Source organism: Oncorhynchus mykiss, chromosome 20, assembly GCF_013265735.2.
Source record: "Oncorhynchus mykiss isolate Arlee chromosome 20, USDA_OmykA_1.1, whole genome shotgun sequence".
NCBI classification, from domain to species: domain Eukaryota; kingdom Metazoa; phylum Chordata; class Actinopteri; order Salmoniformes; family Salmonidae; genus Oncorhynchus; species Oncorhynchus mykiss.
Genome location: NC_048584.1, coordinates 22405726 through 22423696, shown reverse-complemented (window position 1 = coordinate 22423696; position 17971 = coordinate 22405726). Strand labels below are relative to the sequence as shown.

At 43.6% G+C, this 17971-nt stretch overlaps 1 protein-coding gene across 2 annotated transcripts in view; it reads left to right on the top strand.

Moving 5' to 3' along the window:
• Positions 1 to 9083, top strand: part of ubald1a (UBA-like domain containing 1a) — a 31422-nt gene extending 22339 nt beyond the window's left edge. For both annotated transcript variants that reach the window (XM_036955994.1, XM_036955993.1), the window contains one exon: positions 4785 to 9083. In XM_036955994.1, coding sequence (XP_036811889.1) covers positions 4785 to 5117 — 333 coding nt within the window. In that variant the 3' untranslated portion in view covers positions 5118 to 9083. The remainder of the gene's footprint in view (positions 1 to 4784) is intronic.
• The last annotated feature ends 8888 nt before the right edge of the window (positions 9084 to 17971 follow it).

Here is a 17971-nt window from a genome sequence, read left to right as displayed (position 1 = left end):
TCTCTGTCCTGTTGTGTGCGTGCGTTAGAGCTGGGCGATATGGACAAAAATCCATATTGCGATAAATTGTCTGAATTGATGCGATAACGATAAATAGAATGATTAGTTTATTAATGTACATCACAGTTTTTTCTAGTAACTTGATGCTTGTAGCAATCAATTGTCCCATTAACAATCATCCATGTTAGCAAACTTGATACATTTCAAACTTCACATTTCTCTAGTAAAGGCTACTAAAAATATCAGCAAAAGTAATCGGTATGGCCGGTGTCGTACATTTTTCGGTTCATCGTTCCAGCTCGTGTGTGTGTGTGTGTGTGAAGGGCATATGTGAGCTCAGCAGTAAAACAATCTGGGGTGGTCTGTTTAACGGTGGCTGTGTTAGATATCTGAGTAGAGTGAATAGGGAGGAAGTAGAGGGGGTAACCATGAAGGACAGGAAGTTACCTCTCGCTGCAGGGTGTCTCTTTACACATAGGACAGGAAATAGACCGGAGACATGACACAGCACTTCCTGTTAGAGGGCAACAGAGACATGCTCACCCTTCATATCATGCCGCTCATCGGGGCTAAATCTGGATGCATACATGACACATTCTCAAAATGAGCATTCATCACGCGTTGGGCTTTTCTTACACTAGTTTTGTTCTTTGGACCTTGTTTACCTGCTGTTGGGAGTTGAACGCTGTGTAATACTGGCTTGTTGTAGTTCCAGGTCTTTAGACAAACCTTTTCAGTTGATAGCACCAGCACATGATTTGGTCGCACCATTTTTTCACTGCTACTTGGCAACAATAACTGTCTCATAATGTAGCTGCATTCCATACAGAACCAGGATAATAATGACTAGCCATCTTTTAAATTAGCATGCCCTTGCAGGGCTTGACATTCAGGTACATTTGGCAGTGGCACCCAGGGCCAGTGCCATCTGAAAGCTACTGGACCAAATGAAAATAACACTTGCCTGGGAAAGCGGATGATGCGTGCATCATTTAAATCTTTAATTTAATCTTTAATCTGAGTGCTATAGTAGCCTATAATGACCTACCCTCCATACACAAATAATTACATTTTAACTTGGCAGTATCACAATTACATTGATTGCACAATCTCAAAAAGGGTGTTATTGTTAGTGTTTTTAAACAGACACTACAGTTGTAGAGCCCTTAATGTGTTTGATCTTTTCATAAATTCAGTTTTTGAAGTAAAATTTTTCTATGTTTATGAGGTATTCGGTCTTTTTTTAATAGAAAAATTACAAAATCTGGATATTCTAAATCCACAACAATGCTTATGGAGACCCCTTTTAAGGTCGGGAAACATTACCAAAAAAATGTGGAGTGTGTTGTTGCCTTTTTAATTCAATTGTAGCTAGAGACCTTGTTTAGCTAGCGGTGTTTTCGTACTGTACAATGTGTGATGGCAGAGTTAGCAAAACAAATGCCCCGTGATTGATACAAATCATCATGATATCATTCTGCCAGGTAAGCAGGCCTACCTTGCCATCAAAATGTACTGTAATTGGGAAGTTTTTTTGAGAAAGCATTTCCAAATGTTCATTCAAACAGCGCATGACTGAATTGAGCGTCGCAAAGATTTAACCAGGACTTCGGACTAAACTTTTTGAAAACCTGGTCTGCATGCCCATTGTTGCGTACCCATTGCTGTTTGAATAAACCTGGTCTGCATGCCCATTGTTGCGTACCCATTGCTGTTTGAATAAACCTGGTCTGCATGCCCATTGTTGCGTACCCATTGCTGTTTGAATAAACCTGGTCTGCATGCCCATTGTTGCGTACCCATTGCTGTTTGAATAAACCTGGTCTTCATGCCCATTGTTGCGTACCCATTGCTGTTTGAATAAACCTGGTCTTCATGCCCATTGTTGCGTACCCATTGCTGTTTGAATAAACCTGGTCTGCATGCCCATTGTTGCGTACCCATTGCTGTTTGAATAAACCTGGTCTGCATGCCCATTGTTGCGTACCCATTGCTGTTTGAATAAACCTGGTCTGCATGCCCATTGTTGCATACCCATTGCTGTTTGAATAAACCTGGTCTGCATGCCCATTGTTGCGTACCCATTGCTGTTTGAATAAACCTGGTCTTCATGCCCATTGTTGCGTACCCATTGCTGTTTGAATAAACCTGGTCTGCATGCCCATTGTTGCGTACCCATTGCTGTTTGAATAAACCTGGTCTGCATGCCCATTGTTGCGTACCCATTGCTGTTTGAATAAACCTGGTCTGCATGCCCATTGTTGCGTACCCATTGCTGTTTGAATAAACCTGGTCTTCATGCCCATTGTTGCGTACCCATTGCTGTTTGAATAAACCTGGTCTTCATGCCCATTGTTGCGTACCCATTGCTGTTTGAATAAACCTGGTCTGCATGCCCATTGTTGCGTACCCATTGCTGTTTGAATAAACCTGGTCTGCATGCCCATTGTTGCGTACCCATTGCTGTTTGAATAAACCTGGTCTGCATGCCCATTGTTGCATACCCATTGCTGTTTGAATAAACCTGGTCTGCATGCCCATTGTTGCGTACCCATTGCTGTTTGAATAAACCTGGTCTTCATGCCCATTGTTGCGTACCCATTGCTGTTTGAATAAACCTGGTCTGCATGCCCATTGTTGCGTACCCATTGCTGTTTGAATAAACCTGGTCTGCATGCCCATTGCTGCGTACCCATTGCTGTTTGAATAAACCTGGTCTGCATGCCCATTGTTGCGTACCCATTGCTGTTTGAATAAACCTGGTCTGCATGCCCATTGCTGCGTACCCATTGCTGTTTGAATAAACCTGGTCTTCATGCCCATTGTTGCGTACCCATTGCTGTTTGAATAAACCTGGTCTTCATGCCCATTGTTGCGTACCCATTGCTGTTTGAATAAACCTGGTCTTCATGCCCATTGTTGCGTACCCATTGCTGTTTGAATAAACCTGGTCTTCATGCCCATTGTTGCGTACCCATTGCTGTTTGAATAAACCTGGTCTTCATGCCCATTGTTGCGTACCCATTGCTGTTTGAATAAACCTGCATCATAAAAAAAAGAAAAAGTGAAACAAAAACAAACTTTACCAACAAAAACATATTTCACTGGCACCCCAGTTTTGAGCCCTCCTTCAGAAGTAGACAGTAGGTCTATGGGGCTGCCTGTGTAACAGCTTGTTGTTGTGGTCAGCTAGAAACAGTAGGTCTATAATAATAGGCCTATCTATGTGGAGTAAAGGAAACTGGCCCTGGACCAACCAGGCCTCTTGGAGTGAGATCCTTTTTGTTTTTGCCACAACACTTTTTGAGGAGTGTGTTCTGAAAAATATTGTTTCAATCTACTTGACCTGGCTTGTGACCTGCAGGGAGGTGCTGGTTGGTTGGTCCATGTTGTTTTGGGCTGGATAGGGGGGAGTTCTTTCTGACATTGTTGTCCTCACCCACACCACCATCGTCGTCACTGAAGGAGCTACTACCAGAGATGGCACCGTGACAATCAGGTGATCTGCTAACATGATGTGAGGTCATGGAGGGTCACCTTGTTAATAGGGAAATATAACACTGAATGAGTTTCCAATACCTTTCAGAGAGTATATTTATGTGATCAAAGCCATTCCCAGTGGACTAACTGCACTAATGAAAAATAATATGAGCTTTGATGATGATCACAGAGCTGATCCAGAACTCAGTCTGGAAGGCGTGGGCTTACTTGAGAAATCTTGTTACAAATACATAAGACACATTTCCAGTCAAACAACCAATTTATACCTTCGAGGTAAAACCAAATATTGTAACATGTTGGTTGATGCCTTACAAATACTGTATACCAAACAAACTTAAGGAAGTGCTCTCCTAAGATTTTACATAAGATATCACGTATCCATGTAATTCCATGTTGTCCAAATTTGTCGATGTTGATATGTGTTATCTGCAAAAAAAAGGTGAAGATCTGACACACTAGGTTCTACTGTATGAGGGTAAGTCTGTGATAGATTTCTGGGAAAACCTTGCAACTTTTAGGCAACTACCCATGTTTTTGACATGAAGGTTATACTATGCTACTATTGCGAGGATGACAAGACCATTGAAATGATTGTGATTTTTTTAACATTCTTGTTGCCAAATAGACAATCAATACACAAATACACAATCAATACACAAATACACAATCAATACACAAATACACAATCAATACACAAATACACAATCAACAATTCCAGAATTCTATACCAAAATGACAAATATTTGATTTCATTGAATCATCTAGTTAACACATTATTCCTACTTAATAACAAACATAATGACATCTTCTTGAATCATTATGAGATCATGTGTTTGGAGTCTGTTGTTTTTACCGGTGGACTTTGTTTTTTGTTAGACATGTTTGATTTACTGATGTAAGTTGTTGATTGCTGATCATTTGTAGAATGAATATTTGTGCCTGATATTTGTAATGTGTACAAAACAACAACAAAAAACGTTGTTAGGAACAGAACAAAGAGGAGGAGAGGAATGTCATCAGGATCCTCAGGGACAGAGAGGACAGGATCCCCCTACATTCCCCTCTCTGTTTTGGACGGACCGTATACAGGCTTAGATATACAGGCATCCTCATCCTGGATGTAGTGATGGTGTGAAACAAACTGGATGCACGGCAGTGATAGTGTGAAACGTATAGTGATAAGTGTGATAATGATAATTATATCACATTGTGTGATGTATATGGATGTGCTCCTCCGTACGTCTTCTCGCCCCCTAAAATCTCTCTTCATCTCTCTCTTCCAGATGTGCACCCCAGCCAACACACCGGCCACCCCGCCCAACTTCCCTGATGCCCTCACCATGTTCTCCCGTCTCAAGGCTTCAGAGAGCTTCACCTCCAGCAGCCCCATGGCCTCCATGGCCACCTCTCCCCCTCCTCCACACGGTTGCTGGGGCGTGCCCCCACTCCCCATGCCCATGAGTGGTCCACAGGGTCAGGGACTCTGGACTCAGGGGCAGCCCCCTTCGCAGCCCCCCTCCAACCCCGCAGTCTGGCCCACGGGGGTCACCGTTAACCCCCACCAGCACCCAGCCACCGAACAGAAGGCGAGTGTGGCCATGGAGGCCGAGAGATGAGGGGCCAGGACTAGACGGCCCTGGGGGGGGGGGGGGGGGGGAAGTGAAGGTGTGTCTCTTTCCAATTGAGGGTGGTAGGGTGGAGATAGAGACAGCTACACAAACCAAGAAAAACCAAGCAAGTACTAAACGTGGACAATTCAAGAAGTGGAAACAATGCAAATAAGAAATCAAACTTTTTTTTTTTAAGAAGCGCACACACTTAGTAATAAGAAAGAGAGCAACTGAAATCTTTGTTTAGAAAAAAATATTCTCAGTAAATGCATAGATAAGAGAAATGTATGGAACAAAACATCTTCAAGTCCAAGGATTATACTTCTGATGTTTTCTGAGACAAGGACTTAAAGCAGCAACTGTTTCTGCTCTCTCTTTTCATCTGTCCAAGTGTTTATACTCTACTAGGAACATGTTATAGAGAGTGTGTACACTGCATGGAGAGAGGGGATCTGGCAGTACAGTGTTTATACTCTACTAGGAACATGTTATAGAGAGTGTGTACACTGCATGGAGAGAGGGGATCTGGCAGTACAGTGTTTATACTCTACTAGGAACATGTTATAGAGAGTGTGTACACTGCATGGAGAGAGGGGATCTGGCAGTACAGTGTTTATACTCTACTAGGAACATGTTATAAAGAGTGTGTACACTGCATGGAGAGAGGGGATCTGGCAGTACAGTGTTTATACTCTACTAGGAACATGTTATAGAGAGTGTGTACACTGCATGGAGAGAGGGGATCTGGCAGTACAGTGTTTATACTCTACTAGGAACATGTTATAAAGAGTGTGTACACTGCATGGAGAGAGGGGATCTGGCAGTACAGTGTTTATACTCTACTAGGAACATGTTATAGAGAGTGTGGTGTGTACACTGCATGGAGAGAGGGGATCTGGCAGTACAGTGTTTATACTCTACTAGGAACATGTTATAGAGAGTGTGTACACTGCATGGAGAGAGGGGATCTGGCAGTACAGTGTTTATACTCTACTAGGAACATGTTATAGAGAGTGTGTACACTGCATGGAGAGAGGGGATCTGGCAGTACAGTGTTTATACTCTACTAGGAACATGTTATAGAGAGTGTGTACACTGCATGGAGAGAGGGGATCTGGCAGTACAGTGTTTATACTCTACTAGGAACATGTTATAGAGAGTGTGTACACTGCATGGAGAGAGGGGATCTGGCAGTACAGTGTTTATACTCTACTAGGAACATGTTATAGAGAGTGTGGTGTGTACACTGCATAGAGAGAGGGGATCTGGCAGTACAGTGTTTATACTCTACTAGGAACATGTTATAGAGAGTGTGTACACTGCATGGAGAGAGGGGATCTGGCAGTACAGTGTTTATACTCTACTAGGAACATGTTATAGAGAGTGTGGTGTGTACACTGCATGGAGAGAGGGGATCTGGCAGTACAGTGTTTATACTCTACTAGGAACATGTTATAGAGAGTGTGTACACTGCATGGAGAGAGGGGATCTGGCAGTACAGTGTTTATACTCTACTAGGAACATGTTATAGAGAGTGTGTACACTGCATGGAGAGAGGGGATCTGGCAGTACAGTGTTTATACTCTACTAGGAACATGTTATAGAGAGTGTGGTGTGTACACTGCATGGAGAGAGGGGATCTGGCAGTACAGTGTTTATACTCTACTAGGAACATGTTATAGAGAGTGTGTACACTGCATGGAGAGAGGGGATCTGGCAGTACAGTGTTTATACTCTACTAGGAACATGTTATAAAGAGTGTGTACACTGCATGGAGAGAGGGGATCTGGCAGTACAGTGTTTATACTCTACTAGGAACATGTTATAGAGAGTGTGTACACTGCATGGAGAGAGGGGATCTGGCAGTACAGTGTTTATACTCTACTAGGAACATGTTATAGAGAGTGTGGTGTGTACACTGCATGGAGAGAGGGGATCTGGCAGTACAGTGTTTATACTCTACTAGGAACATGTTATAGAGAGTGTGTACACTGCATGGAGAGAGGGGATCTGGCAGTACAGTGTTTATACTCTACTAGGAACATGTTATAGAGAGTGTGTACACTGCATGGAGAGAGGGGATCTGGCAGTACAGTGTTTATACTCTACTAGGAACATGTTATAGAGAGTGTGGTGTGTACACTGCATGGAGAGAGGGGATCTGGCAGTACAGTGTTTATACTCTACTAGGAACATGTTATAGAGAGTGTGTACACTGCATGGAGAGAGGGGATCTGGCAGTACAGTGTTTATACTCTACTAGGAACATGTTATAGAGAGTGTGTACACTGCATGGAGAGAGGGGATCTGGCAGTACAGTGTTTATACTCTACTGGGAACATGTTATAGAGAGTGTGGTGTGTACACTGCATGGAGAGAGGGGATCTGGCAGTACAGTGTTTATACTCTACTAGGAACATGTTATAGAGAGTGTGTACACTGCATGGAGAGAGGGGATCTGGCAGTACAGTGTTTATACTCTACTAGGAACATGTTATAAAGAGTGTGTACACTGCATGGAGAGAGGGGATCTGGCAGTACAGTGTTTATACTCTACTAGGAACATGTTATAAAGAGTGTGTACACTGCATGGAGAGAGGGGATCTGGCAGTACAGTGTTTATACTCTACTAGGAACATGTTATAGAGAGTGGTGTGTACACTGCATGGAGAGAGGGGATCTGGCAGTACAGTGTTTATACTCTACTAGGAACATGTTATAGAGAGTGTGTACACTGCATGGAGAGAGGGGATCTGGCAGTACAGTGTTTATACTCTACTAGGAACATGTTATAAAGAGTGTGTACACTTCATGGAGAGAGGGGATCTGGCAGTACAGTGTTTATACTCTACTCATCACGAACGTGTTTGCAGAGCAGAAGAAACAGCAACCTAGTTTTCATTACCCATCGTAAGATGGGACTCTTCTTACCTCACCTAGTCGTCACCTGACTTCTTTCAGCCTATCAGGGATTCTCAACTGTTTGACAACACAGGACTTTTTTTTTTTTTAAACAATTGTGATTTTTCAGCTCTGGTATTTGCTCATGTTGACGATGATATTGTTCACTGCTATAGCTTTTCTTTCCAACGAGGGGTGATGCTTTCCTATTAACCTGGTCTGGAAGATAGAACTGTCCACTGCAAGGTTTCTGCAGATTTGGGTATTATATAAAAATCATGGTTTGATATATTATAGTTTAATATGTTTTTTTTCTTGGTGGGTGGGATTTGGGAGTGGGCGGGGTTTCTTTAGGTTGTGTTTGGGAAGAGCTGATCGGCGAGGAGAAAAAACAGACTACTATACTATTTGTAAAGCAGAACTTGCCACTTTGCATGATGTGCTCATAATGTATACTGTTTTTTTGTAGCAAACGTACATGAAACCGAGATGTGTTTCTGGCTGTGGGGGTAGGGGATACTACATTTGAACCTTTATTTTACTAGGCACGTCAGTTAAGAACAAATTCTTATTCACAATGACGGTCTACATGGTGTTTTCCATTCCCTCTGGTGTATCATTTGTATTGCAGCATTATACAACTGGGCATCCCGTGCACTGTGATCCTGCCTATAGCAGGCTATGAAAGGCATTGATTCAAGGCAATATTCACATGCAGGGTCGGCCCCATTCAGTTCTGTTGTCATTGGGTTATTTAAATTGAATAAAGTATATAAAATAAAACCTAGCTAGAAATATTTTTTCTTTTTTTTTTTTAGGAAGAAATAAATAAACAAGGAATAACTTCTTTGGACAATATAATAACGATAATGAGTAAACCATCTTTAAATTGACTAAAATAATGTTTCAGTTCATCCCTTATTCACCATTTTGTTTGAATCCGGGCGTCTCGGGATGGTTTCCCCCTGTATGACTGTATTGATATACCATTTCCACAATATTTGTGGACTACCTGATAATTAACTTATCATTTTTTGTGTTCCTAAATAAATATCGTATGTTGACCTTCAAGGTATGACGTATGTCTCTTTAGTTGTGACTGAATTTACTCTAGCTGGTGGGTGAAAGAGAGATGGAGATTTAGAGACGAGAGGGGTAGAGAGAGATTGATATATACTGAACAAAAATATAAATGCAACAATTTAAAGATTTTACTGAGTTACAGTTCATATAAGGGAATCAGTCAATTGAAATAATTTCATTAGGCCCTATTCTATGGATTTCACATAACTGGGCAGTGGCGCAGCCATGGGTGGGCCTGGGAGGGCATATGCCCACCCACTGGGGCGTCAGGCCCAGCCAATCAGAATTAGTTTTTTCCCCACAAAGAGGGATTTATTACAGACAGAAATACTCCTCAGTTTCATCAGCTGTTCAGGTGGCTGGTCTCAGACGATCCCACAGTGTCACGGCATTCATAAGAAGAAGGTGAAGACCAAGGTGCAGCGTCGTGTTCATATTATTTATTCTGACTGAACACTGAATACAAAATAACTAAAAGAATAGCCGAAACAGTTCTGACAGGTGCAACAAACGCTAAACAGAAAATAACCACCCACAACTAACAGTGGGAAAACAGGCTGCCTAAGTATGGTTCTCAATCAGAGACAACGAAAGACAGCTGCCTCTGATTGAGAACCACACCCGGCCAAACACAGAAATCCAAAACATAGAAAATGAACATGGAATGCCCACCCTAGTCACACCCTGGCCTAAACAAAATAGAGAATAAAAACCTCTCTATGGCCAGGGTGTGACACACAGGTGAAGAAGCCGGATATGGAGGTCCTGGGCTGGCATGGTTACACACGGTCTGCGGTATTTAGTTCAGTTGGCGGTACTGCCGAATTCTCTAAAACAACGTTAGAGGCGGGTTATGGTAGAAATTAACATTCAATTATCTGGCAACAACTCTGGTAAACATTCCTGTAGTCAGCATGCCAATTGCACGTTCTCTCAACTTGAGACATCTGTAGAATTGTGTTGTGTGACAAAACTGCACATTTTAGAGTGGCCTTTTATTGTCCCCAGTACAAGGTGCACCTGTGTAATGATCATGCTGCTTAATCAGATTCTTGATATGCCACAGCTGTCAGGTGGATGGAGTATCTTGGCAAAGGAGAAATGCTCACCAAAGCATCACCGGGGGCAAATTACCTGTCCTCCATGACACCTACAGCACCCGATGTCACAGGAAGGCCAAAAAGATCATCAAGGACATCAACCACCCGAGCCACTGCCTGTTCACACCACTTTCATCCAGAAGGCGAGGTCAGTACAGGTGCATCAAAGCTGGGACCGAGAAACTGAAAAACAGCTTCTATCTCAAGGCCATCAGACTGCTAAACAGCCATTACTAACTCAGAGAGGCTGCTGCCAACATTGAGACCCAATCACTGGCCACTTTCATAAACGGATCACTAGTCACTTTATACAATGCCACTAAATAATGCCACTTTAATAATGTTTACATATCTTACATTACTCATATCACATGTATATACTGTATTTTATACCATCTATTGCACCTTTGCCATCGCTCATCCATATACTTACATGTACATATTCTCATTCACCTCTTTAGATTTGTGTGTATTAGGTTGTTGTTAGGAAATTGTTTGATTACTTGTTAGATATTAATACACTGTTGGAACTAGAAGCACAAGCATTTCGCTACACTCGCATTAACATCTGCTAACCATGTGTATGTGACAAATAACATTTGATTTGATGCAAATTTGTGCACATAATTTGAGAGAAATACGCTTTTTGTGGGTATGGAACATTTCTGGGATCTTTTATTTTAGCTCATGAAACCAACACTTTACATGTTGCGTTTATAATGTTGTTCAGTATAGATAGAGAAAAGAGTTGGAGGAGAAAGAAAGGGAGAGTCAGCTTGGGTGAACCGAAATGTGTTAACAGTGACACAGAGAAGATGGATGAATCCTAATTATCACGCCTGGCTACTCAAGCGAGGAAAAGGAATTTAATCCACCAGACCAGTGTCAGACAGAAAGACTCCTAACTCCTGTTTAACCAGTAGGCTACCGCCTGCTTTTCCCTCAATACTGGTCTGACAACTATGCTGACTGGGCACTGATGATTATGTTTAGGCTCTCCTGCATGTGAGGTCATCAAGGCTGTGGGGAGGGGGTGTGTGTGGACGTGTGTAGGCTCTCGTGACAGGCTGGTAACGTGCAAGATTAGGTTCTGGGTTCCGAGATTCGTTTGTGTGAGTTTTTCTTCCTCACTACCACCTTATTAGAAAGAGCCACATACATACCTACTGTAGCAACGCTGAGCTGTAAGTATTGGATGAGATACAACTGATCCAACAGACGGAAAGGATGACACATAAAAAGGGAAGGTGTGGAGTCCGACAGAGAATAGATTAAAGAGTAGGAGAGAGACCGTCATTTGATTTGATAGAGGGTTTGATCAAGAAGGCAGCCATCCCTCCTTTTACCTCCCAGAATAAAAGAGTTGTCCATGTAAACACAAACACCAGCTGTTTCCAACACACACACACGAGACGCACACTCATAAACAGACACATACAAACACATCCGTCCTATCGTCATAGTAACGGGAGGTCACTGAGTTTTGAATTTGTCCTCAGCTCACCGCTGCCTGCTTCACACTCCTCAGCAGGAAATGAGTGAGAGCTCCTTTGATTCCTGTGAGCCCTGCCCTTCCCAACACAGCGTTGTGTGTGTGTGTGAGTGATTCAAAGCACTGCCAACTTGGCACTGGGCTGCGGCTCTGAGCCTGTGGGAGCAGGCATGGGACCCAGCCTGACTAACAGTACCCAGAGTATTCTGTCTCGTACACACACACACACACACACACCATAACACACACACACTGTTGTGTTTAGAGCACCACAGAACAGCACAGCCTGGTACAGTATGGTGCAGTGGAGGCAGTTGGCCAAAATACACTCACATGATAATGAGACCTGAAGACTAACATCAAGGCTTTAGCTCAGCGTGCTAACACGGTACTGAGTCACGCAGACCAGACCACCCAGGTTGGATACCTGTTTAGTTGGTTGCTATAGAAGAGTAGGCTATGGTGTAGATTTTCCATGACACAGCCAACCACATTACACAGCACAGTAGCACTGCTCACAGAAACTCAATACAGCATATCCAATGTTAGACTAAAACCTTATAGCAAAGCTTACAGGAAAATTGCATATATTCTAATAATGACAAAGTCAGAGTTTCATACATAGGCTTCTCTTATTCAGCGGGCAAACCATTTGCAAGGCCACCAATATTAGAAAGCAGCCTTCGAGTCCAACCACTCTAGTCAGGAATGCTGGACTTTAGTGTACGCTTTCACTGGAGCTGGCACTGGACCACACTGAGATAGCAGTTTCAGGCGCAAATTGCCCTTCACCACAGATCTAGGATCAGCCTACCCAACCCTAATCCTAGGGTGGGAAACTCAAAACTGACCTTGGTGTCCTAGGGGTAATTTCATCATAGGCTGAGTAGGCCAGCCAGGCAGGAGAGATAAAGGGAGAGTATCAATCAAATCTATTTTTATAAAGCCCTTTTAATATCAGCAGTTGTCACACAGATACCCATCCTAAATCCCCAAACGGCAAGCAATGCAAATGTAGAAGCACAGTGGCTGGAAAAAAACCTGGAGAGGAACCAGACTCGAAGGGGTGGTCAGTGCTCTTCTGGCTGTGCCGGGTGGAGATTGTAAGAGTACATGGCTATAAAGGCCAAACCAGTCTTCAAGATGATCAAATGTTCATAGATGACCAGCAGGGTCAAATAATAATCACTGTGTTTATAGAGGGTGCAACCAGTCAGCACCTGAGGTGTAAATGTCAGTTGTTTTTTCTTAACTGAGCGTTCAGAGGCTGAGACAACAGGTGCGAGAGAGAAAGAGAGATAACATCTAGTAGAGGCGCGTAAAGGAGAGCAGGGGAGAGTGGAGGGCATGGTGGTATTGGGTGCGTTGGTAACCTGGCCCCTGAGTCTCTCCGGGTGAGGCTGAGGACGGTTGGTTCCTTAATAAATGTCCACGAGTTAGCAGAAAATGGGACAAAGTTTGTAACATGCTGGAAGGGAGGGGCAGGAGGGAAAGAGAGAAATAAGACAAAATAAAGATTGTGAGTTTGTCAATAAGAGAGAGAAATAGACTGCACGAGAGAGGGAGAGATTAATATAGATGGATCCATTAAAAATCTAGTCCAACTCTCCGCTGGTCCATTCTAGTGTTTTATAGTGTTGAAACTCAGCCAGAGAGAAGACTACAGGGAGATATCTCTACTCACCTCACTGCCCTCACACTCACAGCAAATCACCGTTACAAACACTAGCCAGGATACCATTCAAATATACTTAAATACTCTCATGAACAGACATATAACTCATACACATAATAAGATAGTACAATAGCTACAGTGCTTTATTATCCATGTTTGTTAGAGAGATGGACCTGTACATTTCACAGTGCAATGGCTCTGTGCAATGTACTGTATGTAGCCTACCATGTGAATGAGATGCTCCAGTTATTCTCTACAGCAGCAGTATCAGTAGCTACAGTCAGCAGTAGCCTGTACTAACTGGCCTTGACATGCACCCTGTGAACCTACAGTAGCATGACAATGCCCCATGCAGCTTCAGCCCTTCCATGGTCCACTTCCTAAGTGGGGCACAAAAGGCTGGTTTATTGTGCCTCTGTTCTGTGGCGTGTCAGTACTGCCTGAGTAAACACATTAGCACGCCTCTTAACACTGCAGATATAGGCTGGACAGGGCTGGACATACACACACACACACACACACACAGTGAAGGCCTAGACCTGTCTGAAAAAAATCAACTTGGCTCCTAAGACCGTCACGAACGTCCACAAATGCACCATCGAGGGCATTCTGTCAAGCTGTATCACCGCCTGGTACAGCAACTGCATCACCCGCAAACACAGGGCTCCCCAGAGGGTGGTGCGGTCAGTCCAACGCATCATTGGAGGCACACTGCCTGCCCTCCAGGACATCTACAGCACCCGGTGTCACAGGAAGGCCAAGAAGATCATCAAAGACCTCAGCCAGCTGACCAACGGCCTGTTCACCTTGCTACAATCTAGAAGGCGGAGACAGTAAAGGCCTGTTCACCTTGCTACAATCTAGAAGGCGGAGACAGTAAAGGCCTGTTCACCTTGCTACAATCTAGAAGGCGGAGACAGTAAAGGCCTGTTCACCTTGCTACAATCTAGAAGGCGGAGACAGTAAAGGCCTGTTCACCTTGCTACAATCTAGAAGGCGGAGACAGTAAAGGCCTGTTCACCTTGCTACAATCTAGAAGGCGGAGACAGTAAAGGCCTGTTCACCTTGCTACAATCTAGAAGGCGGAGACAGTAAAGGCCTGTTCACCTTGCTACAATCTAGAAGGCAGAGACAGTAAAGGCCTGTTCACCTTGCTACAATCTAGAAGGCGGAGACAGTAAAGGCCTGTTCACCTTGCTACAATCTAGAAGGCGGAGACAGTAAAGGCCTGTTCACCTTGCTACAATCTAGAAGGCGGAGACAGTAAAGGCCTGTTCACCTTGCTACAATCTAGAAGGTGGAGGCAGTAAAGGCCTGTTCACCTTGCTACAATCTAGAAGGCGGAGACAGTAAAGGCCTGTTCACCTTGCTACAATCTAGAAGGCGGAGACAGTAAAGGCCTGTTCACCTTGCTACAATCTAGAAGGCGGAGGCAGTAAAGGCCTGTTCACCTTGCTACAATCTAGAAGGCGGAGACAGTAAAGGCCTGTTCACCTTGCTACAATCTAGAAGGCAGAGGCAGTAAAGGCCTGTTCACCTTGCTACAATCTAGAAGGCGGAGACAGTAAAGGTGCATCAAAGCTGGGACCGAGAGACTGAGAGACAGCTTCTATCTCCTGACATGGCTCATTCTGATATTGCTCGTTCTGACATCTAATTTATTGATATTTGTGTGTGTGTGTGTGTGTGCGCGTGTGTGTGTGGTGCAATGGACTAGACCAGCACCAAGTATGTTCTACTGTGATGATGTGTCGTTGGGGAGACAGCTGCTCTTCTGTGTCCTGAATATGCTGCAGCAGGAGAGAGGTGGAGGGAGGGGAAAAGGAAGAGGAGACAGGAGGAGGAAGAGATTGAGAAAGAAAGAAAGAAAGCAGAAGAGTGACTAGTGGCTGTGAGTCTCTTATGTTATGCGTCAGTTCTTTCATTCTCATGGCATTACTCACCTCGAGGCCAGCTGCTTAGTGCTACATGGGGAAGTAACCTTAATGTTTTAATTCAGACAAATATTACACACACACACACACACCAACCGAGTACAGAGGAGTTTATTGATGAGAACTCAGAGGCTGAATAGGAACAGAATTCTGTGGTGTAATCCGGCCATGACGCAATCTTCCAGATCAGTGGTTCCCAAACTTTTATAGTCCCGTATCCCTTCAAACATTCAACCTCCAGCTGCATACAGGGTCAGCGCACTCTCAAATGTTGTTTTTTGCCATCAATGTAAGCCTGCCACACACACACACACTCTATGCAATACATGTATTAAACATAAGAAGGAGTGTGAGTTTTTGTCACAACCCGGCTCGTGGGAAGTGACAAAGATTATAGCACCAGGGCACAAATAATTATATAATAATAATCAATACTTTTGCTCTTTCTTTAGCCATCTTACATATAAAACCTTATTCACAATTTTTGATGAACAAATAACTCACCACAGGTTAATGAGAAGGGTGTGCTTGAAAGGATGCACATAACTCTGCAGTGTTGGGTTGTATTGGAGAGAGTCTCTGTCTTAAATCATTTTCCACAGACAGTCTGTGCCTGTATTTAGTTGTCATGCTAGTGAGAGTGAAGAATCCACTCTCACACAGGTACGTGGTTGCAAAGGGCATCAGTGTCTTAACAGCGCGATTTGCCAAGGCAGGAAACTCTGAGCGCAGCCCTATCCAGAAATCTGGCTGTGGCTTCGGATTTAAATTTACATTTTCACAGAACCGCTGGTTGCAATTTGGATGAGGCTCTCGTGTTCAGATATCGGTAAGTGGACTGGAGGCAGGGCATGAAATAGATAACGAATCCAGTTGTTGGTGTCATCCGTTTCTGGAAAGTACCTGCATAATTGCGCACCCAACTCACTAAGGTGCTTCGCTACATCACATTTAACATTGTCCGTAAGCTTGAGTTCATTTGCACACAAAAAATCATAGAATGTTGGAAATACCTGTGTGTTGTCCTTGTTAATGCAGACAGAGAGGAGCTCCAACTTCTTAATCATAGCCTCAATTTTGTCCCGCACATTGAATATAGTTGCGGAAAGTCCCTGTAATCCTAGATTCAGATCATTCAGGAGAGAAAAAACATCACCCAGATTGGACAGTCGTGTGAGAAACTCATCACACAAGCGGTCAGACAAGTGAAAATGATGGTCAGTAAAGAAAACTTTAAGCTCGTCTCTCTATTAAAAAAAAAACGTGTCAATATTTGCCCCTTGAAAACCAGAGCACTTCTGTATGTTGTAAAAGCGTTACATGGTCGCAGAATTGTTTTGGTCGCAGAATTGTTTTGTACCTTTATTTAACTAGGCAAGTCAGTTACGATCAAATTGTAATTTACAATGACAGCCTAGGAACAGTGGGTTAACTGCCTTGTTCAGGGACAGAAAGACAGATGTTTACCTTGTCAGCTCGGGGATTCAATCTAGCAACCTTTCGGTTACTGGCCCAACGCTATACCCACTAGGCTACCTGCCACCCCACAATAAGGCTGTCACATACCATAATGTGGAAAATATCAAGGGGTCTGAATACTTTCCGAATGCACTGTATATATTCTGTTTACTACACTGAAAACAGACTTAAAAGACACCAAAAACAATTTAGTCTAATCAGTGTTGCTAAATATCATGTGGCTGTCCAGTAAAAATAATTTTGGGGACTCACCCTACTTGTAGACTTGTTGAACGCCAATGCCGTCCTCCTCTCTTCCATGTTGGAAAAATGGTCAATGTCTCTGTACACTTTTAGTTCTGGTTTTATTTGGCTACCTAGCTAAAATGCTTGCTAGCCTAAATTCCTTTTCAAATCCCCATCTCCATCCATGGGTTAGTAAAAGGCCGATATAGCAAGGTAGCTACCGCAAATGTGATTTGATTGGTGTGAAGCCGAATCCAAACTGGCCTCCCTTAGGGGGGCGTTTCGGCACGCCAGGACAACCCACAGTTCAGCTCAGTCCGATGCGGATTGGCTAATTATTTTACTGAAAAAAAATGATCAAGGGAGGCCAAATACTTTCTGGCATCAATCAAATGATACAGCAGCAACATGTCATACTATTTTTGTTCCAGACAGCATCAGATACATGGGCTACACATACTGAGACAGAGGGGCACTGTTTCCCTGTCCAGACAGCATCAGATACATGGGCTACACATACTGAGACAGAAGGGCTCTGTTTCCCTGTCCAGACAGCATCAGATACATGGGCTACACATACTGAGACAGAGGGGCTCTGTTTCCCTGTCCAGACAGCATCAGATACATGGGCTACACATACTGAGACAGAGGGGCTCTGTTTCCCTGTCCAGACAGCATCAGATACATGGGCTACACATACTGAGACAGAAGGGCTCTGTTTCCCTGTCCAGACAGCATCAGATACATGGGCTACACATACTGAGACAGAGGGGCGCTGTTTCCCTGTCCAGACAGCATCAGATACATGGGCTACACATACTGAGACAGAGGGACACTGTTTCCCTGTCCAGACAGCATCAGATACATGGGCTACACATACTGAGACAGAGGGGCGCTGTTTCCCTGTCCAGACAGCATCAGATACATGGGCTACACATACTGAGACAGAGGGGCGCTGTTTCCCTGTCCAG